This window comes from Tinamus guttatus, unplaced genomic scaffold (assembly GCF_059628265.1).
Source record: "Tinamus guttatus ecotype Peru unplaced genomic scaffold, ASM5962826v1 Tinamus_guttatus_pri_ptg000018l, whole genome shotgun sequence".
In the NCBI taxonomy this organism is placed as follows: Eukaryota; Metazoa; Chordata; class Aves; order Tinamiformes; family Tinamidae; genus Tinamus; species Tinamus guttatus.
In genome coordinates this window covers 1,927,583-1,955,041 of record NW_028288552.1, presented here as the reverse complement: position 1 = coordinate 1,955,041, position 27,459 = coordinate 1,927,583, and the positions used below count along the sequence as shown (strand labels likewise).

Below are 27,459 nucleotides of genomic sequence, written 5' to 3'. Positions count from 1 at the left end.
CTGCTATTCTGTCAGAATTACTACTCCACAGCTGGATGTAGACAGAGAGCAATTTTGAAAACAGCAGCCAGTATCACCATTTAAAGCTATGCACCAAGTCTGTGGATTGTTTTTTGTAGTGCTTCCTCATCTGATTCAAGCAAAATCCACTTGATCGCTTTAAAAGGACAAACCCATTAAGGAATGCTTATACTACCAACACTTTTCACTCTTACTGGAAGACAACAACAAGTAGTTCCCTTCACAAATGCACAAATGCTTACTAAACAAACACCCACCAACAGAGACATTTGGAGTTGGGGTAGTCATTGGGCAGTAGCCCTCTGTGAAGTTTTCATTAGGAGAAAGCAACTGGAGAGGTGCACCATCAGGGCTCAGTGGGGAAACAGTTCTGTGCAGTCACATCAAGTGAGGCAGATTGGAGAGTTTGGCCTCACTGCATACTGATGAGCATATCTAAATAAGTACATTGGATTATGAGAGCAAATCTAGCTGTGGTAACATAATCTAATTATGCTAAGAAAATTCTGCTGCCATGTACTGTAGAACTATCTTATTACTTTATCTCCAGTGCAATATTACTTTGAGCTGTGACTTGAATATTGCCTCTAACCTCACTGGCTACCTTACAATGCCTACATATCTTGGGGAGCAATACCTGCCTTGGAGCAAATAAAAATGTGTTAGCAGAAAAACCTGCTTATTAAAGGTAAATAAGCACTGTAATACAACACAATAAGTATTGTATAATATTCTTCAGTCACTGGGTAGTATTTGGCCATTTCAGCAGTCTGGGAGACTGTTCCTGAGAGGTGGCCCAGGAAAATGGATGAAAAGATTTAAAAATATATATATCTGAGGTCATTTTTCAAGCTGTCTCTGAAACACTCCAAGACATCAGGGCATGTGTAAACCACTCCAAGAATATTTATACTTCGTGTTTTGACTGATCTTCTGTATGACATCTGCCCCCAAACACTTGGAACTTACCCACTACAGCCTTTTAGCACTTACCATCCATGACCAGGGTCAACACACGATGTGCCTCAGTAATATGCACTTAGAACACAGCTGAACTGCTGAAGCTTCTCAATGATTGCTTTAGAACCCAACAGTAATACAGATGGACACTATTCCGGTCAAACTTGCTAACTGGTGGGATCGCATCATCTTTCAGATGCGGGATGACCAATAGCAGGCTAGAACAAACCATAAATACAGACTCCTTTGCAAGCCATATCCTTGTATAAAAGTGGGTGGAAGCTCAGAAAGCTGGCCACATATGGCCCCTGTAGCTCAGCAGCACTGTAGTTCAGCGAGGGGGACTCATCTAAGGCTACCTGGAATCAGTTCTCTGTTTCTGGTTTAACTATCTGCCTCCTCAGAACAACTGCAGCTTTTTGGAGATACAGCATGCCTAATTTCACTAGGGGTCACCCATGAAACAAATATTCCTATCAAAATATGACTACTTTAACAGAAAGATAACTATAGAGTTATCTTTCAAAATTCATCTCTACCTTAGCAGCAAGGCATTCAGATAATCAGTGTTGGCTTAAGTTAACACAATACTCTATTAAGCTTTAGGAAAGCACTGATTTTGAACATTCCTGTAGTTTTATGTAACAGAGGACTTCCTCGCTCTTCTTTCCAGCTGGCAGCACTTCCTCCTGATGCAGTAAGTGTGCAGGACAGAATATGTGGTTACATGGAGTCAGAGAAGTCTATATATCTCAGAGGGGAGTAGCGGAGGCTGGGCTCAGATAAAGTGGGGTGGAGTGACTCTTGGTACTGTACCCTCCAACATGTGACACAGATAGTCTGGAGATAGTCTGGAGAGCAGGGACCTCAGAAAAAAAGAGAGGATTGTGCCCTCACTCTGAAATCTTTAAATCCTAAGTAATTATTTGATCAGAAATTTTGGTCGCTCATAGTAGTATTGTTTCCTATTGCTTTGAACTGTAACTACCTGATCTGCTAGAGAACTTAGAGGCAGAACAATTTTAGCCATTTTCTTCAGGATGGATTTGTCTGTTACACAGCATACTCACAGATATCCTATAACATGTTAGAGGGAGAAACGATGGAAAATGTAATCCAGCCAAAGAGCATATTTTATGTGGTAAAAAATGGGAAGAAACAGTATCTGAACTACATCACCCATGAGGCATTACAGGACATAATGCAGAGAAAGACTCACGTTAAATTGATAAATGAGAAGATGCTTTCATTTGATATGAAAATCTAATAAGCTGGCATTTTAAAATGAAGTTTTTAAAATGAAGAATTTCTTTTCAATTTTTTTCCATTTTAGTCAGTATCATATGCATTTTTAAAGCAAATATTCTTTTGAAATTAAACAGTAAAATAAATCCAAAACAGTTTTAGAGAGTTTCTCTGAGCTGAAAAATCAATTTAAAAGAACATAGAAAAAAGAAATCTGTGGAGAAAAGATGTCCTTTATGATAACAGTAGCCAGGCAAACTGCATATATCTTCAGCTAGTCATCATTTTCCTCTACTGCTCTCAAAGCAAAAAGAAGTCCCAGCATCCAAGAGAACTTCAAGTTACTGCTGTAGCACCAGAGAAGCACATTGTGGATGTCAGACAGCATCTCAGGGCAGCCAACCATTATGCTGCCGCCGCTAGATGGCAAAAACAGCACGCAGAAAACAGCAAAATGTTTGTGGGAGAAGAGCAGTTCTCTCTGCTAGGAAGACTTTGTTTCCTCGTGGAGCCCCAGGCAAGGAAGGCAAAGAGGCAATGCAGATGTCCTGTTTTTGCAGCCTAACCCTGACAGATGTCCAAATATCTCTTGAATTACTGGAAGCAATCAGCAGGCTGTCATCTCCACATTGCTCTTGGTCTTAGCTTAAGGCTACAGGTCCCTCCTAAATCCCAGTCGTCTCCCAGCAAGGGTTGCTGTGTCCTCACAGTGGATGTGCCATTAAGCACTGCCAGTCCAGAGCGTTAATCACAAAGCGCTGCCCAGGCACCTTCTGCTGGAGAGCGGTAGAACACTCTAGCAAAGAAGTCAGGAAGCAGAAAGGTTTCAATGTATGATATACACCTAGGCTGCTGCTGGGGATAGTGCTTGCACTGCGTGCTTGTTCCAGCTACATTTCAAAGGCACATAAAGAGGAGGATGGAGCAGGCTTGTGTGGTGGCGATCTCTTGTGGAGAGAGAGCAGTGAATGTTCCCTGGGAAGTGCTCTGAAGGTTTCAGCTGCAAAATGCATGTTCCATGCCCCTCGCATACAGATGGCCAGCTTTCTTCTCAAAGTTCAAACTAGCTTATTTTTATGAAGACTGGGACATTTTGGAGCTCTTTTTGTTCACCACGTGTTTAAAATAGGAACAGCACCAAGAAAAACAAAGCCAACACCAAGTTAACATATCTGTTTCATAACACATTATCACAGACATTCCTACACCTTCTTCTGCCTTTGAACTCCTTTGGGAGTTTGGGGTACTGTTGTCACTCAGCAAACCTCTCCTTATCGAGTGCATTAAGACCAGCCACTCTTAGCTCAGGTAAACTAAGATTCTGGCAAAGGCATTTGGGATCTTACAGCAGGGTTTTGCCTCCCCCTTTGGGAATCCCTGCCGACTACTCCCACGCACTTTCTTGTTCCTTCTCATCTTTGGAAAGGGCTTCCGGGAGGCTGCGCTCCATCAGCTTGCCAGGCCTCGAGCTGCTGCCGACCGTTTGCGGCTCGCCTGATCGTGCTTCTTGGCTGGCTCCTAGGCAAGGGGGACAGCTGCTGTGGGCCAGGCCTCAGGAGCCTTCCGCCATTGCCAGCACCTGCCAGCCATCTTTGAGAGCGGCCTCCCCCTGGCAGCGCAGGAGCGCTCTGAAGGGCAGCAGGAGGCAAACAGAGCCCCCAACTCCAGGCCCCTGTCTAAAAACCCAGCGGAGCTTTCAACCTCCCCTGAGGAAAAGGACACAGGCTGCACGCTGCCAGCAAGCGGCCAGACTCCTACCAGGGTTCCCCCCTTGGCAGCAAGCCCGCCGCTCCCATTCTGTAAGAGGGACAGGCAGCGGGAGGAAGAGGGAACAGGCGCGTGCGCAGGGCAGGCCAAGTCACGAAGGGGACGGGAATAAAACAGAGATGTCCCAGCCTACAAGCTTTATTAAATACAGAATTGGAACAGAACACCTTCACTTGAATGCAGCTCGATGTCATCTACACACCACTCCGCCAAGAGCTAGAGGGCACGTTTCCCCAGGCTTCCTTCCTCTCGGGATATCCTCTCTTGGCAGTCCCCGCTCCAGAAAGCCACTTCTGAGGAAGGCGCGCGCGGCGGGGGGAACAAAAGGCCCTCTGTTAGTGTTACAGGAGCAAAAGGGAGCAAGTCCCAAACTAAAGGAACCAACCCCATTCATCCCAGTAGACAGGCACCTCTGCTCACAATGCAGACACATTCAACCCAAGGCACTTGTGTCCACCCAAGCAAATGCAAGGGGCTCTAAAGCAACAGCTGGCCACTCGGCAGCTGATTGAAGCCAACAGGAACCCAAAGAATTGCAAAGCAGGGACACCTGCTTGCAAACAGGCCCCGTCCCTGAAAAGGCCCGACTAGAGCCCCCCGGAGAGGGGATTATTCGGGCCTCTGGGGGCGGCCTTGCATGTGCACATACACTGCTTCTTCTCTTTTTTAAGGACAGGCACATAATATTCTGTGCCACCAGTATTTGGATCACGATGAAGGTGTCACATAAATCTCCAGATTGCAATTACCTCGCTCACGTTCTTCAGCGACATTTTTGACCATTCCTCACGCACCTGCAAGTATAACACAGGATACCCTTAAGTCCTCAGCAGTTACATTCCTCTAGTACTACCTTCTACGGCCTTTTGAAACCTAACTGTAACATGAAATGCAAACTGGGAACAACACCCTCAATCCTGAGAAATGCTTTGTCCACCAAAACACAGCATTGCCACTACTCTGTGCCGTTAATTGTATCACAACACAATTGCCACTCATCACTTTTCCCTCATTCTGGCTTTACAGAAGGGCATCAAAAAGCACAAGGAGGATATAAGCACACATGGCCAGAGGTCTAGTCCCAAGGCCACAAGCTGCATATTTACACTGTTCACAGCGAGCAATCCGATTTGTGATGCCTGCTTTTTTTCTCATTACAAACCAACACTCTCTTTAATTTACTCCGCAGCAAAGGACTCAGGCCAGAACGAGCTGGCTTTCCTTGCAGCAGCCACATTCTAGACAGCCTTTTTCATGGCAGCTCTGCTGACTTGCTGTTTAGCCACAGGAGTGCCTGAGGACAGTCACCTGGATCACCCTCTGAGACCCCACAAGGCAATGCCCAAAGCCGAGCAGCTCAGCTTCAGAACACTACAGGCATGGGGACAGCTACAGCCCGCAGGCATCTCCTTTCAACAGGACCCTTGCTACGCTGCAGGCACCACAGCACTGAGTCACAACTGGAGCTGCCTGAATCCTTCCCAGGATTGTAAAAGATGGAAGAGGAGAGCTTGCCCTTGCCTCCACTCTGTGCAAATCAGGGAATGGATCATGGCATTCAGTGAAGAATGCTTTGCCCTCTTGTCCAACTCTTGCCACTCGGGCCCCAAACCTCACCATTCCGTGAGGAACGTGCTCTCCACACACACTGCAAAGGCTGGGGCACACTCGGACCAGAGCTATCGCTGAGGTTGCAGCAGGCTCTGAGCATTGCCTCATGGAGTCTCTCAGGGCGATCCAGGGGACTGTGCTCGCCCAGTTGTGAGGGGCACCAATGCTGTTTGCACTAGCAGACTGGGTGTCCTGGAGCTAGGCAGCAATGCGTGCTCCTTTTCCCCTTTAAAGCTGAACCCTGCTCATTCATACTCTGTGGGCAGCTCATTCGAGCACAGCGTGCATGTCCAATGCCTTACCTCAGCCATTTGAGCTTCCACTCTGTCTGCCACACAGGAAGCATTGCCCGCTGCGTTCAGCATCAAAGAGCGGCTGCTGCCCAGCTCAGGAGGGAAGGCAGCAGCGGCTTCCGCAAGGCCTCCGATAACTCTGCCTTGCTGCAGGCGTCTGCTGAGAGCCAGTTCATTTCCCAGATCCCTGATTCTCTGCTGCATTCGTCCTACCAGGGAAGCTTCAGCAGCGGCTCTTCTTTGTTCCACCTGCTCCTGGGTGGCTGCCTGTGTCTGAAGTAGATGGTGCCATTTCAGCCTCCAGGGAAGAAGAACTTTCCCCCCATGCCCGACGACAGTTTCCACACACCCCCTTGGAAGAGCACAGCCTTACTCAGGCGCCTCCTCACTGCCCTCAAGAATCCACGGCCAAAGCCAGAGGCACCACGTTACGCAATGCTTTCTGTTCACTGGTGGAAACCTGCTCTTAGCACAACGTTTATGTATTTTGGTTTCCAATCAAAGCTCGGACTAAGAAGCCACCTCTCTCTCGGCAAGACGCTAGTCCCTTCTCTTAACGCTGTTCCCTGATTCTCCAGGCACTAATGTGCAAAAAGATGGTGATGCCCGGAATGGCTGAGGGCAAGCGTTCCACAAGCTCACGGCCTTCAACAGACTCCTCCAGATATAAAGAGCCCATGAACCCACAGCCCTGACCAGGACAAGCTGGACACAGTGGAGAAGGACACTGGTACAGAAGAGATGAAGGAAAAGGCACAAATGGACTGTGCATGCCAGCACCAAGTACGTTTACCTGCAGAAAGAGATTGACTTCCCGTAATTTTTGCCTTAGTTGTCGCTCGGCCTTTTCTTCAGTCTCTCTTTTGTGCTCTTTGATGTGGCTGAGGTCTGGCGTGCTGGTCTCTACACGGCACCGGAGGGCAGCCACCTCTTCTTCCAGCTGCCGCTTCCTCTTCCGCAGCTGTGCATGGCTCCCATGCATGCAAGCCAACTCTTCCCGCAAACCTTCGTTTGCTTTCTTGAGCTGCCTTGAGTTTCTCTGCTCTGCAGAGAGCCGCTTGCAAAGTTCCTGCACCTGCACACAGCCAAGGCACAGACGGAGAGCCTTAAGCATACGCAGTTCTTTGCAGACCCTGCAGGCTGTGCGCTGAGAATCTGTTTGTCACCAGCTGGCTCCGTTTTAAAACCAAGTGAAAGCCATGCTCCTCTGCCAAAAGCAGCACCTCTTTTAAAGGTTTCCCAAAAGACCACCTCAAGTTTCCCGCCCTTCTCAGGTCTCCTCCAGCACTCCCCTAGCCAATAAAGGCTTCACTCCCAGGAGATCACACATCCACAGAGCTAGGCTCCTTCTCCTTTCCTCAGGAGCACACATCACGTGGGGTGTTTTGCATGCAGCGGGGCTGCCAGGGGTCTTCCAGGCTTGTCTCACAGTCGGCATTGCCTGACTTTGTCAACACTCCTCCAGTAAGCAGCTTTCTAAGCCATGGACGAAGAAGCCCTATTCGCTCTGGGACCAAGCGGTAGCTTCTTTCCAAGAACTTTTAGGAAGTATCAGGTTTCCAGAAGTCCCCAAAGGTCAACTGCTACTCTAACGGTTTCCTCTCTCCTCAGAAATTCACCTTTTCCACACCACCACCCTGGCACCGCGGCACTCCTGCCCTTTCGGAATGATTAGTTAGACGTTTCCAGGGATCAGAAGAAAGCCCCTTCATTTCCAAACACAGCCACCACGTGAACGTGCACGTGAATACAGAAGTCAGGAGAAGAAACGAGACAGCTTTCCAAAACAAACACACAGAAACAATGAACCACAGCTCACCTTTGTTCTTAATATGTCATCTTCGCTGCCCCCTCCAGAAGGTGCGTCCTTCAGCTTGGCCTGTAGATTCAGCTGGGACTCGCTCTCGCGCCTCTCATAGGTCCTTAGTTTCTTCAGAGCTTTGTCCAGGAGCCTCTTGGACCTGTACAGCCAATTAGGGAGTAAAATAGGAAAGCCATTGGAAAAACAAAAACAAAAAACAAACATAAAAAACAAACAAACAAAAAACCCCCAAAAAACAAAGAACCATTCCCTTTGAGGTTGCTCACAAACCGTTACGTACTCATAGTCTCTGAGTCAATTAAAGGAACCTTGACTCCCAGCTTAGACGATATTTCTTACAAATGCTAAAAAGCCATACCTGCTGCATTCTTCCTGCAGTTCCATGTTTTTCTTCACTGCCTCCTCCAGCTGGGCTTCCGCTGCTTGTTTCCTCTCTGCCCCCTTCTTCACTGCCTTTCCTTCACTCTCACACTTTGCACACAGGAAGGAGAAAGCACATACGCAGCTCAGTAAAAAGTGCAAAAGAGCCTGAGAAACAGCTTCCTCTGTCCCCCTGGCACCAGCAGGTGGTACTTAGCTATCCACATCAGTGGACAGCAGAGCTTAAGTTCGAGCTTCAGGGGAATCAGCCGCCATCACTAGGCAACAGTCCTGGGCGTTCAAGGTTACAGAGTTCGTGAACAGTGTAGCTGCCTGCACGCACCCAAAAGGAAAGAAAATCATCGACTGGAAGAGGGAAGTCAGAGCAACCCTTCATGTACCTGCTGATATTTGTCTTCTTTCAGAGGCACGTGTCTTGTCTGTAAGGCAGAGAGCAGATCTTCCAGGCTCTTATGAATCTAAGGAACAAAAAAGCCACACTGATGCTTCCCGGACTCACGCTTGCACCTCATTCAAGGGGTATTAGCGAAGCGAAATGCCACCAACATTTCTCCATCTCACTACTCCTTTACAATCGACCCCCAGTTTGAGCCCTGGAGCAGTTCTCCTTCATTAAGGGCTTGTCTCCTAACTCGGCCCAAGCACACAACACTGCCTAGGCCTGTGCCATTCCTTTATGGATTGACACCTTCGAGCCAAGGAATCCACAGTCAGTAAACAGGGAAGGTGTCAGAGGTTTGGCAATGAAGTCTCCCTTGTCACAGCCTGAGGATGCCGCTTCGGGCTTTGCTTGGCACCAAAGCAATTCCACGAGCTAACTCGCCCTTAGGACAGCAACAAGTGCTACTGCCTGAGGGCTTAAGCACCAGGACAGCTAAAAAGCAGCAGGCGGTCAAAGCAGCACATGAGTGTCAAAGCCTCTCCTCGCACGCTGCTCAGGCCGCACAGTAGCCAGGGAACCTCTCAACACCAGAAGGCCTTGGAGAGGGACAAAGCAGAGCCGATCCCCTGCGGACTGCCAGAAATGATGTCCCCCTGGGCTCCCCAGGAAAATCTCTTCCCAGAATGTCCCCACATACACACACAACTAGGCTCAGGAGCTCATGAAGAAGAAAGCTGAGGAGGAGCTTACAGTGGCAGAGCTGTGCAGCTCTTTCTGCAGGGCTTCAATTCGAGCCGTGTGTTGGTCGCTTCTCCCTTCTAGCCTCACCTTTTCAAGCTCAAGCCTTGAAAGGAAACACAGGGAGACAGCACTGTGAAATAACGGCCCTCCAAATTCTGGATGGGCTTGCTGCCATGCAGCCAGCTCTTCCTCTTGCTTTTACACCACCCTGGCAGGCAAAGCCTTGCTTCACCGGGGCAGTTCCTTACCGCCCCACTCGTTCTTCCAGCTGCTTTAGGCTAGCTCTTTCCAAGGAGGCTTCCACAAGCTCTTGCAGTTGCTTGGAAGAAGCTATTGCTTCCCTCTGCTTTTCTGACAGGGCCGCCTGCAACTCCTCAACACAATGCTCACTCTGAAGGCGCTGCTCTTCCGACTCCTGCAACTGTCAAACCAGCACCCACGCTACTCAGCTGCATTTACATACAGACAAGCCAAGTGCTTTGACTCCCAAGTCATCTCTCCCAAATCCTCTTGCCTTGCCCTCTCTCCTACTAGCCTCTTCCATCCCCATCTTGTCTTCCTACAAGCAGTCCCCAAAACCGCCCCAACACCAATCCGCTTCCTTCCACAGGGAGTGCACAGCAAAGACCTTGCCAAACTTAGGCACCAGGGCTATTGCACTAGGCAAGTGAGTCACTTTGAGGCCCTTCAATCTCCGCTGTGGACGTGAGGCCCAGTGCAGGCTCAGCCAGCGCGACCATTCAGAGCACCTGCCTGAGATGCTGCTTCACGTGGACCATGCAAAACCCCACCTATCCAGGAGGGATGCTGCTTTCTGCAGCTCTCACACTACAGCACCCTGCCCGGTGGAGGAGGAAGAGCAGGTCATTTGGTTCCAGCTTCCACCCCCTTCCTGGGTTATGACAGGCTGCGATGACTGACTTGCTCAGGTCCCCCTGGCACCTGTTCTCAGAATACTGCCCTCTGCTTGTTCATCATTTGCCAGGGAAAAACAACATTGTCAGGCTCATTAAGGTAGTTACTGTTTTTGCCTACCTTGCCCTTAAGCCTGTCCAACTCTTTTAGCAACTGCCCTTTCTCTTCCTCCAGGTCCTTGCAACCACGTGTGGCAGCTTCCAGAGAGGCTTCTGACATCAGCTGCTTTCGACGAGCCTCAGCAAGCTCCTGCTCCAGCTGTCTGGCCGTGTCCTGTGGACATAGTTACATGCATAGGAAGAAAAGGCTTGGACCACAGGTTCCGCTTTCTCTTCTTTCCTGTTACACTACAGAGCTGCTTCAGGCTTCAGAGTGAACCTAAACATAACTTATTTTGTCCACACCACTGTGCCTCTGCACAGCTGATGTCTGCTCTCTGTCTGCTGCCAACAGCTAAGCTTTGCCAGCTCGTCTTTAAGCTCGTGGCTTCCTATGCGTTCAAAATGGCCAAGTACTGTTCTCCTTGGAACAGCACATAAACACAGACTGCAGACATCCACGTGCATCTGTGTTTAAGAAAATGCCAGCAATCTGCTCAGATGCACGTGCTGTTATTGAACTGCACACATGACTCTAATCCACAAACCCAGGGCTTCATATTAGATCCTGTGAAAATGAAAGGGCAGGAGTAGCTTACAGAGGCAAAGCTGTGCAGCTCTTTCTGAAGAGCTTCGATTTTAGCTGTCTGTTGGTGAGCTCTGCCTTCCAGCCTCCCATTCTCAAGTTCAAGCCTTCAAAGGAAACATAGGTCTCAGTATGGGAACCCAGCGGAGCACAGACACCCACTCCAAACTGTGAACTGACGGTATCTCAAGCAAACACCTCCCTCCAAATCCCAGATTTGCTTGCTCTCAAGCAGCAAGCTAACCCCGTTGCCTTTACACCCTCCCACAAAGCACAGCCTTGCTTCACTATGCCAACTCCTTACCTTTCCACTTTGTCTTTCAGCACTTTTAGGCTCTCCATTTCCAAGCAGGCCTTCTCACATTCTTGCAGTTGCTGAGACAAAGCCAATGCTTCCCTTTGCTTTTCTGCCAGGGCTCTCTTCAAATCCTGAACACACCGCTCAGACTGGAGAAGCTGCTCTTCCAGCTCCTGCAACTGTCAAACCAGGACCCACGCTAGTCAGCTTCCTCTTCACACACTCAAGGCACCTGCTTTCACTCGCAGGTCACCTCTGAAAAACCCTGTTGCTTCGTCCTCTTTCATACTGGCCTCTCCCATCCCGCTGCTTGTTCATTGGTTACAGGGGAAAACAGGGTTGTCAGGGTCCTCGGGCTAGTCACAGCCTTTGCCTACCTTGCCTTTAACCCTGGCCAACTCCTTTTGCAACTGCATTTTCTCCTCCTCCAGCTCCCGGCGAGCACGCGTGGCAGCTTCCAGCGAGGCTTCGGACAGCGCCTGCTTTCTGCGGGCATCGGCGAGCTCCTGCTCCAGCTCCCTGACCCTGCCCTGATGGAATAAGGACACGCATCGCAGGAAAAGCCTTGCACCGTGCACTGTGCTTTTGCTTTTCCTGTTACATTACACGACTCTTCCCAGAAGTAGCTCCCCAAAGGACTACTATGTTTCTTCCCCTTCTCCCATCACCCAGACCTTTCTCAGGCATCTCCCTACCCCTCACTCCTACCCCCGCCTTCATTCCCTTCCAGCCATTGTCAGACTCTGGACAAAAGTCTCTCTCCACCCGAGAGCCACACTTGGACCAGGCCTTTTCACACACACAGAATGAGGCAAACACTCTGCAGAGCAGCACAGTGCACACTTGTGCACCGTGTCCATTTGCAGGCAGACACTTGGACTGATTTGCCAAGCAGCCATTCTCTCGGCTTGGGCCATCTTTTGGAAAGCCTCAGAGGAAGAAATAGGACCGCATCAGGAGAGGGGGAACTCAAAGTTTTGGACTGTGAGCAAAACCAGCTTCCTGAGCAACTGCAGCCCCCTTAGAGCCCTCCAGACACACAGAGATTAACAAACACCTGCACAATACTAGTGCTCTTCACTTGCAATACCCACTTAGGGAGAAATGAGTCTTTCTCATCAGAAGACCAAATATCCCCCTTTAGCCTTTGCTGGGCACTCTGAGCACAGTCTTTTGTCAGCTCTTCTCCTTCCCTTCCTTTGCTGCTCTCCACTCAGCTACAGTCAGCTTGATCCCACTCCTCCTCTCAGTCCTCCTTAGCAGCAGTTTTCCTCAGAACACTCTCCCCCCTTTCCCCCATCACTGCACTTCCCTGCATCTCCTCTTCTCAGCCCTTGCACACCGGGTGCTTCTTACTTTCGAAACGCTCCTTTGTGTCACCAGTGCAACACATGGACACCAAATAAAAGGACTCGCCCGCTGCGACACCAAAAAGATTAGGTGGAAGAAATGAAAAGAAAAAGCCTGAATATTTTTACACCACAGTTTAGATTACGCTATCATCCTCTGATCTCTGCTCAGATTGCAGCCTTTCCCCCTCTTTGCCAACACCCTCCAAAATTCCAAGAGAAACACCACAAAGCAGACCAAACCCTGCACGGTGCATTCCCACGCAGGCAGCGTATGCCTGGGGACCTTCAGAAAAGTAACATTATTTCAAGAACTGACAAATCTTCCTTTGTCTTTATAATCCTTTACAAAACCAGAGGGGTCTCGTGTCCTCTTTTCTACTTTGTCAGTCTCATATGGAGAGGCTCCTTCTCTTAAGTCAGGACATTTGGCACGGGATCCCCTGTCTCTCCCCTCCTTCAGGTAGGCTTGCTTTTCAGGGTCAGCGCTGACGTTCTTGACAAGATCATATAAACTCTCCTGGACAGCCCTCACTACTCCTTCTGTGATGACCCGCCTTGTTCTGCATATCTTCTCCTTGTTCAACAAAGAAAAAGAGCTGAGCAAAAGGAGCTGAGCCAAGCCAATCTTTCCTGCATAGATTCTTGCCTTATCATACATTCATTTGCTTTCTTGATCTTGCACAGGTCCTCAAGCATAACCAAAAGCCTTTGCCTGACATGGGGCCACACTTCATTCTTTTTGTGGCATTACAATTATCTAGGCTCAACATGGCTTCTCGATGCCTCATGGTGTTCAAGTTCTTGAAGAGCAGAGCCCAAGTGGGAGCAGAATGAATCAGTCCCTGTTCCTTGTCTAGCTTTGCTCTCCCTTGGCTGCTCCAGTTATGAGGACAGTCCTGACCATTCTGTCTTTCAGGTCCAGCTCTGCGTTGCATTGCAGAACAGTTTGTCAAAAGGCTCCCTCGTTTAGTTTCAGCTCCATTTCGAGATCTTCATTCAAGCTTTCCTCGGCCCCTAAATATTTCACTCCTTCCCGCTGGCTCCTGGGTCTTACTTGCTCAACCTCTATGCTTAGTACAGAAATGTCTTCTTGCGCTCATTGATTTTCTCCTACAGATCCTGTTTTCTTTCATCACTCGCAAATACTTCAGTGATATTCAGAGAAGACCCCCAAATTGTTAGCAACCATTGCCTCAGCCATTCACTCCAGGGAGAAAGACAGAAGCATGCACAGTATGAAGGGGCAGCAATGAACACGGGCGGGAGGAGCTTCCCCTTCCACAGCACACTCCAAGGCCACGCAATCTCTTCTCTAACTGTCCACACACACACACACAAGTAGGCTCAGGAGCTCATGAAAAGGAAAGGTCAGGAGTCGCTTACAGAGGCAGAGCTGCGCAGCTCTTTCTGAAGAGCTTCCACCCTGGCAGTCTCATGACGCGCTGTCACCTCCAGCCCTGTTTTTTCAAACTCAAGCCTTCAAAGGAAACATAGGGCTCAGTATGGGAACCCCACAGAGCACACATACCCACTCCACACTGTGAACTAACAACATCTCACGCAAAAGCCTCCCTCCAAGTCCCACATTCCCTTGCTGGGATGCAGCAAGGTAATCCCGTTGCCTTTACACCAGCCCACAAAGCAAAGCCTTGCTTCACTCTGGCACTTCCTCACCGTCCAACTTTTTCCCTCAAGAGCTTTATGGTGAAGAGCAGTGTGCCACGTTCTTGCTCTTGCGGGGAAGCAGCCATTGATTCTCCTTGCTTCTCTGCCAGGGCTCTCTTCAACTCCTCAACAGACCGCTCAGACTGGAGACGCCGCTCTTCCGATTCCTGCAACTGTCAAACCAGGAACCATGGGAGTGAGCTTCATCTTCAGCATCTTACACACTGCTTTGACTCCCAAGTCAAATCTCCCAAACTCTGGTGCTTCACCCTCTTTCCTATTGGCCTCTCCTGTCCCCATCCTGATTTTCTACAAGCAGACAGCTCCGACTGACAAGGGAAAAGAGCGCTTTCTGCAGCTCTCAAACTACACTGCCCTGCACAGCACAGGACATGAAGAAGAGCACGTCGTTCCGCTCAAGGCTCCACCGCCCTCATGGGTTACGGCAGTGTGGAACTACTGACTTCATCACATCTCACTTGTACCTGTGCTCAGAATGCTGCCTTGTCCTTCTCATCATTTACAGAGGAAGAACAGCCCTGTTACGCTCATTATTGTTGTTATGGCATTTGCCTACCTTGCCTTTAACCCTGGCCAACTCCTTCTGCAGCTGCCCTTGCTCTTCCTCCAGGTCCCGGCAGGAACGTGGGGCAGCTTCCAGCAAGGCTTCTGCTGGCGACTGCTTTTTAGGAGCATCAGCAAGCTCCTCACCCAGCTCTCCAATACTATCCTAATGAAATAGTTACACACATAGGAAGAAAAAGCTTGGAGCACGCGCTATGCATTTCTAATAAGGCACTTGCTATGAGAGCTCGGACATTCCCAGACCCTGCTTCCTCACAAGCCCCGTGGAGCAGCTTGCACACAGCTAAAGCTGCTCCAGTTCACTGGGACAAACGTGTGGCAGAAGCAGCCAAAGAAGGAGCAGAGCCTCCTCGGTGCAGGGCCCACACCCAGAGCAACCTCCTGAGAAGATCCCCCCACGGGGAACCCACTGTGCCCCCCGCTGAAAGCACCTCAGAATCCCAGGGAGAATCGTTGTCCTCCTCCGGCTCCGCTCCTGCTGCCGATGGAACATCTGCAAGGGAAATAAGGAAGGGCACACCATGAGTGCTTCTCTCACTCTGCTGCTCTCCTCCATCAGGCAACACCCACAGCCAAGGGACAAATAATGCTGTTACTAGAGTGTTTAAAAAAAAGAAGAAAAAGCAGCGTCATTCAAGAGCATCCTCACTCTGAACCGCACCACTGTGTTCTCACCCTTCCTCCCACATGCTCACACAGGCAGGAAGTCACCACGAAATAACACTCCTTGCACTCCAGCACTTCCACAAAACATCTTCCTCACTTGACCTTCCCCTCTGCCCTGGCATTTGCTGGCAAGGGCAGAATTGGGGCTTTCCCATCTCACCAGCAGCTCATCACCAGCATTCACTGACTCAGCCCAAGCAGCAAACAAACACAGGGGCTCAACACTTCTGAACTCACCTCTACTGACAGGGAGGGCTGCTGCAGCATTTGCAACTTGAGGACCACCTGCTGCTTCCTCCCCATCCCGTGCAGGTGGTTCCTCCTGAAAGAGGCCAGCCAAAAGAGTTGGAAGGAACAGAAAGAAGCACTCGCTGCACAGGAAAGGGCACCGTGCAAAGTACTTCTATTCCCTGTACCTGTACAGGGAAAAACGTTCTCACTTTTCTTTTACAAGGCCTGCACTCCTCCCTTAGGAGGATGTTTCTGTGCACAGCAATACCCAGTGTCACAGACATGCTGTTCCTCTTCAACAGAGACTCTCAGAAGTGCAGCCTGGACACAGGCTGAGCCTACATTCACCTACATTCAAATATGCAGGAGCACACACACCCTTTCCCCCGCTCCTCTGCAACAACAAAAACCAACAGAAAGCACCTCAGAATCCAAGAGGGAGTCTCCGTCTTTCTCCTGCTCCGCTCCAGCTGCCAAGGAAACATCTACAAGGGAAAGAAGGAAGGGCACACCATGAGTGCTTCTTTCACTCTGCTGCTCTCCTCCATCAGGAAAGCCCCAGCGAGCAAACACACAGCGGGACCCGTGTTTACTAACTCACCCTTCTCACCAGCCACTGATCCTGCAGCATCTTTATCCTGAGGACCACCAGCACCTTCCTCTCCATCCTTTTCAGATGATGCTTCCTAAGAGAGGTCAAGAAAAAAAAACAAAAAAGAGTTGCAAAGAACAGAAAACAGGATCTCTGCAGCGGCAATTCACACTTTGCAAAATGCTTCATTTCCCTGGGTAACTACACAGGAGAGTTCTCTCTTGTCTGCTGCAAAGAAAGGCCTGCAGGTTTTCCACAGGAATGCCTTTGGGCAGACAGCAATAGCCAGCACCACAGACATGCTGCTCTGCCCCTCACAAGCATGGCCTAGACACACTCTGACTCCAGCTTCAACAACACGGTGACACGCACGAGCACACTCCCCATCTGCCCCTTCTTTTCACCCAGGACAAGCAACAGCTGCCTGCTTCTCCGACAGCCTTAGTCCAGCTTCCCTCCCTTTCCTCACGGGCACTCTTCAACCCACTAGCACATCTCCCTGTGCTGCAGTAGCTCCTCGCAGACGGCATCTGCGACACCCTCTCAAAGCTCACTGACAAGAGGGCAACCAGGAGAAGAAGGAAATCTTGCCTGCATCTCCAGCACTGCAGGGTGCCTTCCAGCATCATCCTCGGAATCCTCAGAATCGCTGCACAGTCCCAGTGCCAAACACCTCTTCTGCAGGAGAAACAGCAAAAATAAAGAGACATCATCAGAGGGGAAACAGGCAGCGGGAGATCAGGCGCACGTGAGCCTGGAATGCCATTCCCATGTGCCAGGAGACAAAGACACCGGCTACAGGAGCTCCCTGCTGAGCACACTTGAGGAACCTCACAAGGAGGACAGGAGAGCCAGGGGATGAAGCACCTCAGCCCACTTTGAACAATAAATGCCTTTCTCCCACATCAGTCACAATTCTACCACCCCTTTGTTCCTGGAAACCGACAGCAAGGTCTGCAGGACAAAGGAACAGGTAATCTAGGAGCTCATCAGCTTTCATTCTCTAGAAATCTCACGCACATCAAGACTGTGCGGTCATTTCTCTTGTCACCTAGTGCTCTTCTGCCCCCGACCACCAGACTGCTGCGTGCTCTGCCACGGCTACCAGACTTGGAGGAAGTAGCTCACAGCAGCAGGAAGGGGGCCAGGCAGGAGACCGCTTTGCAGGAGCAAAGCCACCGCACTGCAAGCGCCCTTTCGCTCAAATCCACACAGCTCAGCCCTCCAAACCACTCACTCATTCCACAGAAATTCTGCCTCTTGGGCCACTTCACCTTGGCAGCTAAACGGCGTCTTTCTAATTCGGAGGCAGGAACGGAGTTGTCCTCGCTCTCCTCGTCATCAGTATCTTGAACGCTTGAAAAGTTAAGACAAGAAGGACTGTGCCTCTCTCCAGGCTCTCCTCTTCTGAGGCAGGGGAAAGGATTGGGGGAAAGCGCTTGTTCAAGCCTCACCATACAAAGCATTCACGGGAAAGCTCCTCTCCCACTGTGAAAACATTAATTGACACGATTAATTCTTAGCATGTCAGACCTTCAGAAGTCAACACGGCCCACAAGCACCTAACACAGGCACTTCTGCAGGCCACGCTGCAGGGGAACAGTCACACAAGACAGCAGGGACAAAAGCAGGCCCCAACCTGCCCTTGACTTCTCGCACCCTACTGAATTCTAACCCCCTTCCCCTCAAAGGACATTAGCAAAGAAAATCAACACTGCCCTTACATTTCCTTCTAAGCTTCCTCAACAAAATACTAGCATGGGACAAACACGCGTTGGGAGCAGACAGTTAGCAAACGCTGCGGGGCGCTGACGGGATAGGAAGCTAATGAAGTGCTCAACTACTCGCACCACACGCACACGCACACGCACACGCAGAGCCCCAGCAGTTCCTCCACGCTTAAGGATCCTACCTCCGCTGGCCGCAGCACAGGCGCCCGATGCAGAGGCAGCAGCTCCTGCTCCGGGAGGCGAGCTGAGTCCTGCCATGCCTACTGGGCCGCCTGCACGCGCCCTCTGCGCGCACTCTGCCAGCTCTTCACCAACGCTGCAGACAGGAAGAAAGGAAGGACTGTCACCAAAACCAACGGCATCCTTGTACACGGCTCTTCTAGGACACAACGAGCCACTGCTTCTCCACGCTACGCCTATTCAGAGCCATCTGGCAAGCTGACACACACGGGCTAGTTACACATACCCACGCACACCCGCCCTTCCTGCTCCCCTTGCTACAGGCCCAGGGCGAGGGGAAGCGGCAGAAGAAAGGACCTCTGCATTTGGTCTCATGCGCTGCTCTGGGGAGGGCTTCGTATACACTCCACTTGCCCAAAGCACACTTTTCAGGCTCGCTATTGCTCACAGCTCAGCTCAGCACCACCAACTTGAAACCTGACCGAGCAGTCGGGGTGGAGTCAAGGAAAACCTCCCGGTTCACACTTGACACTACATGTTCCAGAACATGCCCTTTTGCCCAGCTTCCACAGACGTCTCCACACATCATTAAACCTTGCTGCTCTTAACAAGAGCGTCCATAAGCCAACACGCACATTCACACACCTCAGCAACTCTAACGTCACCTAAAGCACTTACCGAGCATGCAGAAAAGTCCTAGCATACTCCTCCGCCGTCCACCCAGCAACATCTTTCTGGAAAGATCAGCACCATGGCGAAGAAGAGTGTCTAGGATGCTCCTGTTCCCAGTCGAAGCAGCCCGCATTAAAGGGGTCCTAGAGCATCCAAAAGAGGAGAGGAAAGCTCGGAGCCAACGCAGACATTTCACTCGCATGCCTTTCAGCCCTCTTTGCTCCCACAACAATTGCTTCCCCCTTTCCCACAGGCAGAAGCAAAGCAAAGGCAGCTACATGGAAGCACAGCACAACTCGGAAGGAACGGGGCCTCCGGACACGCTCTTCGGACAAGCCCTTCACCTGGCAGACTGGTCTCGAGCGTTCACATCAGCTCCTTTGCTAAGCAGGAACTCCACCATCTCGCCGTGACCACCCGACACGGCAAGGGCAAGGGGCGTGCAGCCCATCTGCAAGCATAAAGCGCCCCCAGTCAGAACCAAACAGCCAGGGGAAGCCACTCTCTCTTTCCGAGAGCAGCCTCACCCACATTCTACACTTACCTTATCCTTAGCCTCGAGAAGGGCGCTGTGCTCCACTAGCTGCCCTGCTAGAGAGGTGTTACGAGCAAGGACAGCCAGGTGAAGGGCAGTGTTGCCGGTAACGTCGGCAAGATTAGGGTTGGCACCACGCGCCAGCAGAATGGCCACGCATTCTTCTTGCTGGCACTGCACTGCCTGCAAGCAACACGGCAAAGAAAAGGAAGCCTTCCCAGCAACTACGTTTCCCTCCCTCAGCGCTCCCACAGCCGGCCAACCGCACAAAGCAACCCCGGCCTTCCCAGAGGAGGCAACGTGGGCCCATTCTGCGCCAATCGCAACACAGTCTCCACCTGTCCCAACATCACGCATCACCCCAGAGACGCAGCGCTCTGGGTGCAGCTTGGAAGCCCTCCCTCAACAGCTCTCCCGTGCTCCACGTACCTTCATCAGTGGAGATCTCTTGTAGCCGTCCCGCGCATCCAGCTTGCACTTCTTCTCCACTAAATAGGACACGATCTCCGAGTGCCCATTAGCGCAAGCGAGATGCAGGGGTGTCCTACAAAGGCAACACATTCCATTAACACGCACACACGCGCCGAGCTGCACACACCGCTCCTGCCTCTGTCCCGGGCCTAGGGCCACCGCTGTCCGCAGCCACAAGAGCAGCTTAGAAAGAGTCGCCCATTCCGGCAGCAACGGCAGCAGCTGCACACCCCAAGCCCAGAGGGAGGGGCTAGGAAAAGTCACCCCCACCCCACGCAGCACCCGCTTCCCGCAGCTCCGCACCCGCTTCCCTGCAAAGGGGCTCCTGCGCCCAGGCACAGCGGTCTGCCCACGCAGTCCCACGCTGCCGGGCGCAAGCGTCTGCCCTCCATCCCTCTGCCCGCGCAACCGCCCGCTGCCTCCAACAGCACCACCCACGCTGCCCAGCAAGGACCACCCAGGCTTGGTTGGCCACCTCCAGCCTTCGCCAAGGCGCCCTGCGGCTTGCGCCAGCACCGCTTGCGTGGCAACAGAGTGCCGCACGCCGGGGACACGGGCTTTCCAAGAGCAGCACAGCAGCCTCGGGCGGTGCTGCTGGGGCAGGGCCTGCCACCCGGCCTTCCCCGCAGCAGCCTCGAGCACACGCGCCCTCCACGCCCGGCCAGGCCCTCGCGAAGAGCTGGCAAAGCCCCGGCCGGCGCCGCCCCCCTCACCGCTTGGCCTTGTCGCGCCCGTCGAGGCCGCGTGTCGGCAGCCGCCGCAGCGCAGCCAGGTCTCCGCGGGCGGCCGCGCGGTGCAGCTCGCTCAGCTCCTCCTCGCGAAGCTCGTAGCGAGCGCCCACGCAGGCCAGGGAAGCGCCGCCGGGCGCCGCCGCCCCCCGCCCCTTGCCGAAGAGCGCCAGGAAGCGCTTCATGCTGCGGCGGGGACGCGGACACGGCCAGAGAGAGACGGCCCCGCCTCGGGCGGGCGGGGCAGAGGAGCCGAGCCCCGAGCAGGGGCCGCGGCCGGGACAGCTGCGGCGGGGCTGAGCCCCGGCGGGCTGCGGGAGCGGGGGTCGCGGGCTCGGAGCCCCCGCGCCGGGAGCAGAGGCGCGCTCCGAGGGCCGGGACGCAGCGAGGCTCCCAGCGAGGCACGCGCCGACCGTCGCTCCGGCACTGGCGGCCGCAGCACTGAGGCCGCGCGGCGACGGCGCCAGGCGCAACAGCCGCGGCGAGGGCGTCACAGGGCGGCGGGGTGACGCCGCGGGGTGACACTGCCACGCGCCACAGGCGGCTCCTCGACGTGGGGCTGCAGCGCACCCACAAGGGGCTGCGGCTCCCCGAGAAAGAGCACCGCCGCTGTTAGCTTGGTTGTCGCTCAACTATCTTTTTCATGTTCTCCTATGATTGTGAATCTGCTACTTGTTGTAGATCTGCCAGCGCTGCCAGTTATTATCATTAGTAGAAAATCATCTTTCATTTCACAAAAATCCCCATTTACGTCTTGTCGGTATTTACTCAACTGAATCGAGCAGAAAAGCAGAACCAGCCAAAAATAATAATAAAAATAATCCCCAGCCACGCTCATACTATAGATTGCGATTAAATGTTTGAAGTGCATGAGTAGGGTGGAGGTGTTAGTTTGTATATTGATATATGCCCTTCATGATGAGTCTGGATTTTACTACTTGTAGGACTGAGGCAGGAATAAGTTCGTGAGATGGGATGCTAGCCCGAGGTGCTCTTAGGCTACTGAACAGCAGCGGAATACTTCCATAAGATGTTTGAATGAAGATCTTTTCCCTCCACTTCTGCATGTGTACATGTTAGCAGAAGGAAAAATAGCAAAGCTTGTATTTGATAAAAGGAGCACGCAGTTGGCTGTTGATTACGGTGCTATTAGTGGTCCATATATACCAAGAAGACACTCAGAACAGGTACTGGGACTGCTGTCATTATCACTGATGAGGAAGGTCACCTCTCTTTTTGCGGTGAGGTTGCAAGTCTTTAATTGCGCCTGCTCCTGTCCAACAGTGCCTTACAAGCCATGTATAAAGCTGATACTGTGTGGTTAGCCGGTAAGTATTACCTGCCATAGTGCTAGAGATAGAAACTGGGCTCTGTGCAACGGAACTCGAAGCCTGTGTCTCAAGTTCCTAAACGAGGACTCCAGAGGGAGCAGCCGTGTTCCCCCCTCAGGGGAAGAGGAAGCCTCTCTGGTGTGGGGGATAGAGATCTTTCTCTTGGGGATGTAATTGAAGTGGCCACCAGATAAGCACTGGCTTCTCACTTACTTGGAAATCATCCTTAAATTCAAATGTACATTACTGTTCCAAATGAATGGGATTCTTCTAATCGGGACTTTTTTTTTGGAACTTGTCCATGCTATGCACACATTGCTAGGACATCCTGCACACTGCATTCTTTAACTACTAAATTAGCTCTTTAGCTTTGAAGGCCAGCTAGCAGTGTGAGTGTATTGTTCACACGGTCATTGAGCATTCCCAGATTTTTGCAGCCAAACCCTGACAGATGTCCAAATCTCTCTGGAATTACTGGAAGCAACCAGGAGGCTGTCATCTCCACATTGCTCTTGGTCTTAGCTTAAGGCTACAGGTGCCTCCTAAACCACAGCAGGGTTTGCTGCGTCCTCACAGTGGATGTGCCATCAAGCACTGCCAGTCCAGACCAGCTTTCTTCTCAAAGTTCAAACTAGCTTATTTTTATGAAGACTGGGCCATTTTGGAGCTCTTTTTGTACACCACATGTTTAAAATCAAAACTGCATCAAGCAATACAAAGCCAACACTAAGATAAAATACATATATATTAGTAAATTAACACCAGAGTAATATAGATATGTACATGTGCCTAGGTGAGGTGCTCTGGGATTGCATAGTCCTCAAATGGCCTGGTAAGCAGCCAAACTTCCTTTCAGAACACATTATGGCAGACGTTTATGCATCTTCTTCTGCCTTTGAACTCCTTTCGGAGTTTGGGGTACTGTTGTCACTCAGCAAACCTCTCCTTATCGAGTGCATTAAGACCAGCCACTCTTAGGTAAACTAAGATTCTTGCAAAGGCCTTTGGGATCTTACAGCAGGGTTTTGCCTCCCCCTTTGGGAATCCCTGCCGACTACTCCCACGCACTTTCTTGTTCCTTCTCATCTTTGGAAAGGGCTTCCGGGAGGCTGCGCTCCATCAGCTTGCCAGGCCTCGAGCTGCTGCCGACCGTTTGCGGCTCGCCTGATCGTGCTTCTTGGCTGGCTCCTAGGCAAGGGGGACAGCTGCTGTGGGCCAGGCCTCAGGAGCCTTCCGCCATTGCCAGCACCTGCCAGCCATCTTTGAGAGCGGCCTCCCCCTGGCAGCGCAGGAGCGCTCTGAAGGGCAGCAGGAGGCAAACAGAGCCCCCAACTCCAGGCCCCTGTCTAAAAACCCAGCGGAGCTTTCAACCTCCCCTGAGGAAAAGGACACAGGCTGCACGCTGCCAGCAAGCGGCCAGACTCCTGCCAGGGTTCCCCCCTTGGCAGCAAGCCCGCCGCTCCCATTCTGTAAGAGGGACAGGCAGCGGGAGGAAGAGGGAACAGGCGCGTGCGCAGGGCAGGCCAAGACAGGAAGGGGACGGGAATAAAACAGAGATGTCCCAGCCTACAAGCTTTATTAAATACAGAATTGGAACAGAACACCTTCACTTGAATGCAGCTCGATGTCATCTACACACCACTCCGCCAAGAGCTAGAGGGCACGTTTCCCCAGGCTTCCTTCCTCTCGGGATATCCTCTCTTGGCAGTCCCCGCTCCAGAAAGCCACTTCTGAGGAAGGCGCGCGCGGCAGGGGGAACAAAAGGCCCTCTGTTAGTGTTACAGGAGCAAAAGGGAGCAAGTCCCAAACCAAAGGAACCAACCCCAGTCATCCCAGTAGACAGGCACCTCTGCTCACAATGCAGACACATTCAACCCAAGGCACTTGTGTCCACCCAAGCAAATGCAAGGGGCTCTAAAGCAACAGCTGGCCACTCGGCAGCTGATTGAAGCCAACAGGAACCCAAAGAATTGCAAAGCAGGGGCCACCTGCTTGCAAACAGGCCCCGTCCCTGAAAAGGCCCGACTAGAGCCCCCCGGAGAGGGGATTATTCGGGCCTCTGGGGGCGGCCTTGCATGTGCACATACACTGTTTCTTCTCTTTTTTAAGGACAGGCACATAATATTCTGTGCCACCAGTATTTGGATCACGATGAAGGTGTCACATAAATCTCCAGGTTGCAATTACCTCGCTCACGTTCTTCAGCGACATTTTTGACCATTCCTCACGCACCTGCAAGTATAACACAGGATACCCTTAAGTCCTCAGCAGTTACATTCCTCTAGTAGTACAAAATACGGCCTTTTGAAACCTAACTGTAACATGAAATGCAAACTGGAAACAACACCCTCAATCCTGAGAAATGCTTTGTCCACCAAAACACAGCATTGCCACTACTCTGTGCCATTAATTGTATCACAACACAATTGCCACTCATCACGTTTCCCTCATTCTGGCTTTGCAGAAGGGCATCAAAAAGCACAAGGAGGATATAAGCACACATGGCCAGAGGTCTAGTCCCAAGGACACAAGCTGCATATTTACACTGTTCACAGCGAGCAATCCGATTTGTGATGCCTGCTTTTTTTCTCATTACAAATCAACACTCTCTTTAATTTACTCCGCAGCAAAGGACTCAGGCCAGAAAGAGCTGGCTTTCCTTGCAGCAGCCACCTTCTAGATAGCCTTTTTCATGGCAGCTCTGCTGACTTGCTGTTTAGCCACAGGAGTGCCTGAGGACAGTCACCTGGATCACCCTCTGAGACCCCCACAAGGCAATGCCCAAAGCCGAGCAGCTCAGCTTCAGAACACTACAGGCATGGGGACAGCTACAGCCCGCAGGCATCTCCTTTCAACAGGACCCTTGCTACGCTGCAGGCACCACAGCACTGAGTCACAACTGGAGCTGCCTGAAGCCTTCCCAGGATTGTAAAAGATGGAAGAGGAGAGCTTGCCCTTGCCTCCACTCTGTGCAAATCAGGGAAGGGATCATGGCATTCAGTGAAGAATGCTTCGCCCTCTTGTCCAACTCTTGCCACACGGGCCCCAAACCTCACCATTCCATGAGGAACGTGCTCTCCACACACACTGCAAAGGCTGGGGCACACTCGGACCAGAGCTATCGCTGAGGTTGCAGCAGGCTCTGAGCATTGCCTCATGGAGTCTCTCAGGGCGATCCAGGAGACTGTGCTCGCCCAGTTGTGAGGGGCACCAATGCTGTTTGCACTAGCAGACTGGGTGTCCCGGAGCTAGGCAGGAATGCGTGCTCCTTTTCCCCTTAAAAGCTGAACCCTGCTCATTCATACTCTGTGGGCAGCTCATTCGAGCACAGCGTGCATGTCCAATGCCTTACCTCAGCCATTTGAGCTTCCACTCTGTCTGCCACACAGGAAGCATTGCCCGCTGCGTTCAGCATCAAAGAGCGGCTGCTGCCCAGCTCAGGAGGGTAGGCAGCAGCGGCTTCCGCAAGGCCTCCGATAACTCTGCCTTGCTGCAGGCGTCTGCTGAGAGCCAGTTCATTTCCCAGATCCCTGATTCTCTGCTGCATTCGTCCTACCAGGGAAGCTTGTTCCACCTGCTCCTGGGTGGCTGCCTGTGTCTGAAGCAGATGGTGCCATTTCAGTGTCCAGGGAAGAAGAACTTTCCCCCCATGCCCGACGACAGTTTCCACACACCCCCTTGGAAGAGCACAGCCTTACTCAGGCGCCTCCTCACTGCCCTCAAGAATCCACGGCCACAGCCAGAGGCACCACGTTACGCAATGCTTTCTGTTCACTGGTGGAAACCTGCTCTTAGCACAATGTTTATGTATTTTGGTTTCCAATCAAAGCTCGGACTAAGAAGCCACCTCTCTCTCGGCAAGACGCTAGTCCCTTCTCTTAACGCTGTTCCCTGATTCTCCAGGCACTAATGTGCAAAAAGATGGTGATGCCCGGAATGGCTGAGGACAAGCGTTCCACAAGCTCACGGCCTTCAACAGACTCCTCCAGATATAAAGAGCCCATGAACCCACAGCCCTGACCAGCACAAGCTGGACACAGTGGAGAAGGACACTGGTACAGAAGAGATGAAGGAAAAGGCACAAATGGACTGTGCATGCCAGTGCCAAGTACGCTTACCTGCAGAAAGAGATTGACTTCCCGTAGTTTTTGCCTTAGTTGTCGCTCGGCCTTTTCTTCAGTCTCTCTTTTGTGCTCTTTGATGTGGCTGAGGTCTGGCGTGCTGGTCTCTACACGGCACCGGAGGGCAGCCACCTCTTCTTCCAGCTGCCGCTTCCTCTTCCGCAGCTGTGCATGGCTCCCATGCATGCAAGCCAACTCTTCCCGCAAACCTTCGTTTGCTTTCTTGAGCTGCCTTGAGTTTCTCTGCTCTGCAGAGAGCCGCTTGCAAAGTTCCTGCACCTGCACACAGCCAAGGCACAGACAGAGAGCCTTAAGCATACGCAGTTCTTTGCAGACCCTGCAGGCTGTGCGCTGAGACTCTGCTTGTCACCAGCTCGCTCCGTTTTAAAACCAAGTGAAAGCCATGCTCCTCTGCCAAAAGCAGCACCTCTTTTAAAGGTTTCCCAAAAGACCACCTCAAGTTTCCCGCCCTTCTCAGGTCTCCTCCAGCACTCCCCTAGCCAATAAAGGCTTCACTCCCAGAAGATAACACATCCACAGAGCTAGGCTCCTTCTCCTTTCCTCAGGAGCACACATCACGTGGGGTGTTTTGCATGCAGCGGGGCTGCCAGGGGTCTTCCAGACTTGTCTCACAGTCAGCATTGCCTGACTTTGTCAACACTCCTCCAGAAAGCAGCTTTCTAAGCCATGGACAAAGAAGCCCTATTCGCTCTGGATCCAAGCGGCAGCTTCTTTCCAAGAACTTTTAGGAAGTATCAGGTTTCCAGAAGTCCCCAAAGGTCAACTGCTACTCTAACGGTTTCCTCTCTCCTCAGAAATTCACCTTTTCCACACCACCACCCTGGCACCGCGGCACTCCTGCCCTTTCGGAATGATTAGTTAGATGTTTCCAGGGATCAGAAGAAAGCCCCTTCATTTCCAAACACAGCCACCACGTGAACGTGCACGTGAATACAGAAGTCAGGAGAAGAAACGAGACAGCTTTCCAAAACAAACACACAGAAACAACGAACCACAGCTCACCTTTGTTCTTAATATGTCATCTTCGCTGCCCCCTCCAGAAGGTGCGTCCTTCAGCTTGGCCTGTAGATTCAGCTGGGACTCGCTCTCGCGCCTCTCATAGGTCCTTAGTTTCTTCAGAGCTTTCTCCAGAAGCCTCTTGGACCTGTACAGCCAATTAGGGAGTAAAATAGGAAAGCCATGGGAAAAACAAACAAACAAATAAATAAACAAACAAAAAAACCCCCAAAACACAAGAAGCATTCCCTTTGAGGTTGCTCACAAACCGTTACGTACTCATAGTCTCTGAGTCAATTAAAGGAACCTTGACTCCCAGCTTAGCCGGTATTTCTTACAAATGCTAAAAAGCCATACCTGCTGCATTCTTCCTGCAGTTCCATGTTTTTCTTCACTGCCTCCTCCAGCTGGGCTTCCGCTGCTTGTTTCCTCTCTGCCCCCTTCTTCACTGCCTTTCCTTCAC

At 51.6% G+C, this 27,459-nt stretch overlaps 1 protein-coding gene and 1 pseudogene across 1 annotated transcript; both read right to left on the bottom strand.

Annotated features, from left to right (window-relative positions):
- Positions 1 to 6,437: 6,437 nt before the first annotated feature.
- LOC148596310 (uncharacterized) lies at positions 6,438 to 25,405 on the bottom strand. Its single transcript, XM_088524290.1, is given in 17 exon segments — positions 6,438 to 6,647; positions 6,649 to 6,972; positions 7,717 to 7,858; positions 8,078 to 8,190; positions 9,233 to 9,326; positions 9,472 to 9,644; positions 11,498 to 11,650; positions 15,626 to 15,710; positions 18,800 to 18,860; positions 18,863 to 18,936; positions 19,138 to 19,244; positions 19,338 to 19,511; positions 19,758 to 19,872; positions 20,513 to 20,732; positions 20,776 to 20,968; positions 24,046 to 24,090; positions 25,211 to 25,405. Coding segments are annotated over 17 exon segments (2,478 nt in total).
- A 318-nt stretch (positions 25,406 to 25,723) lies between these two features.
- On the bottom strand, positions 25,724 to 27,430 carry LOC148596309 (ankyrin repeat domain-containing protein 26-like; annotated as a pseudogene).
- Between the last annotated feature and the right edge of the window lie 29 nt (positions 27,431 to 27,459).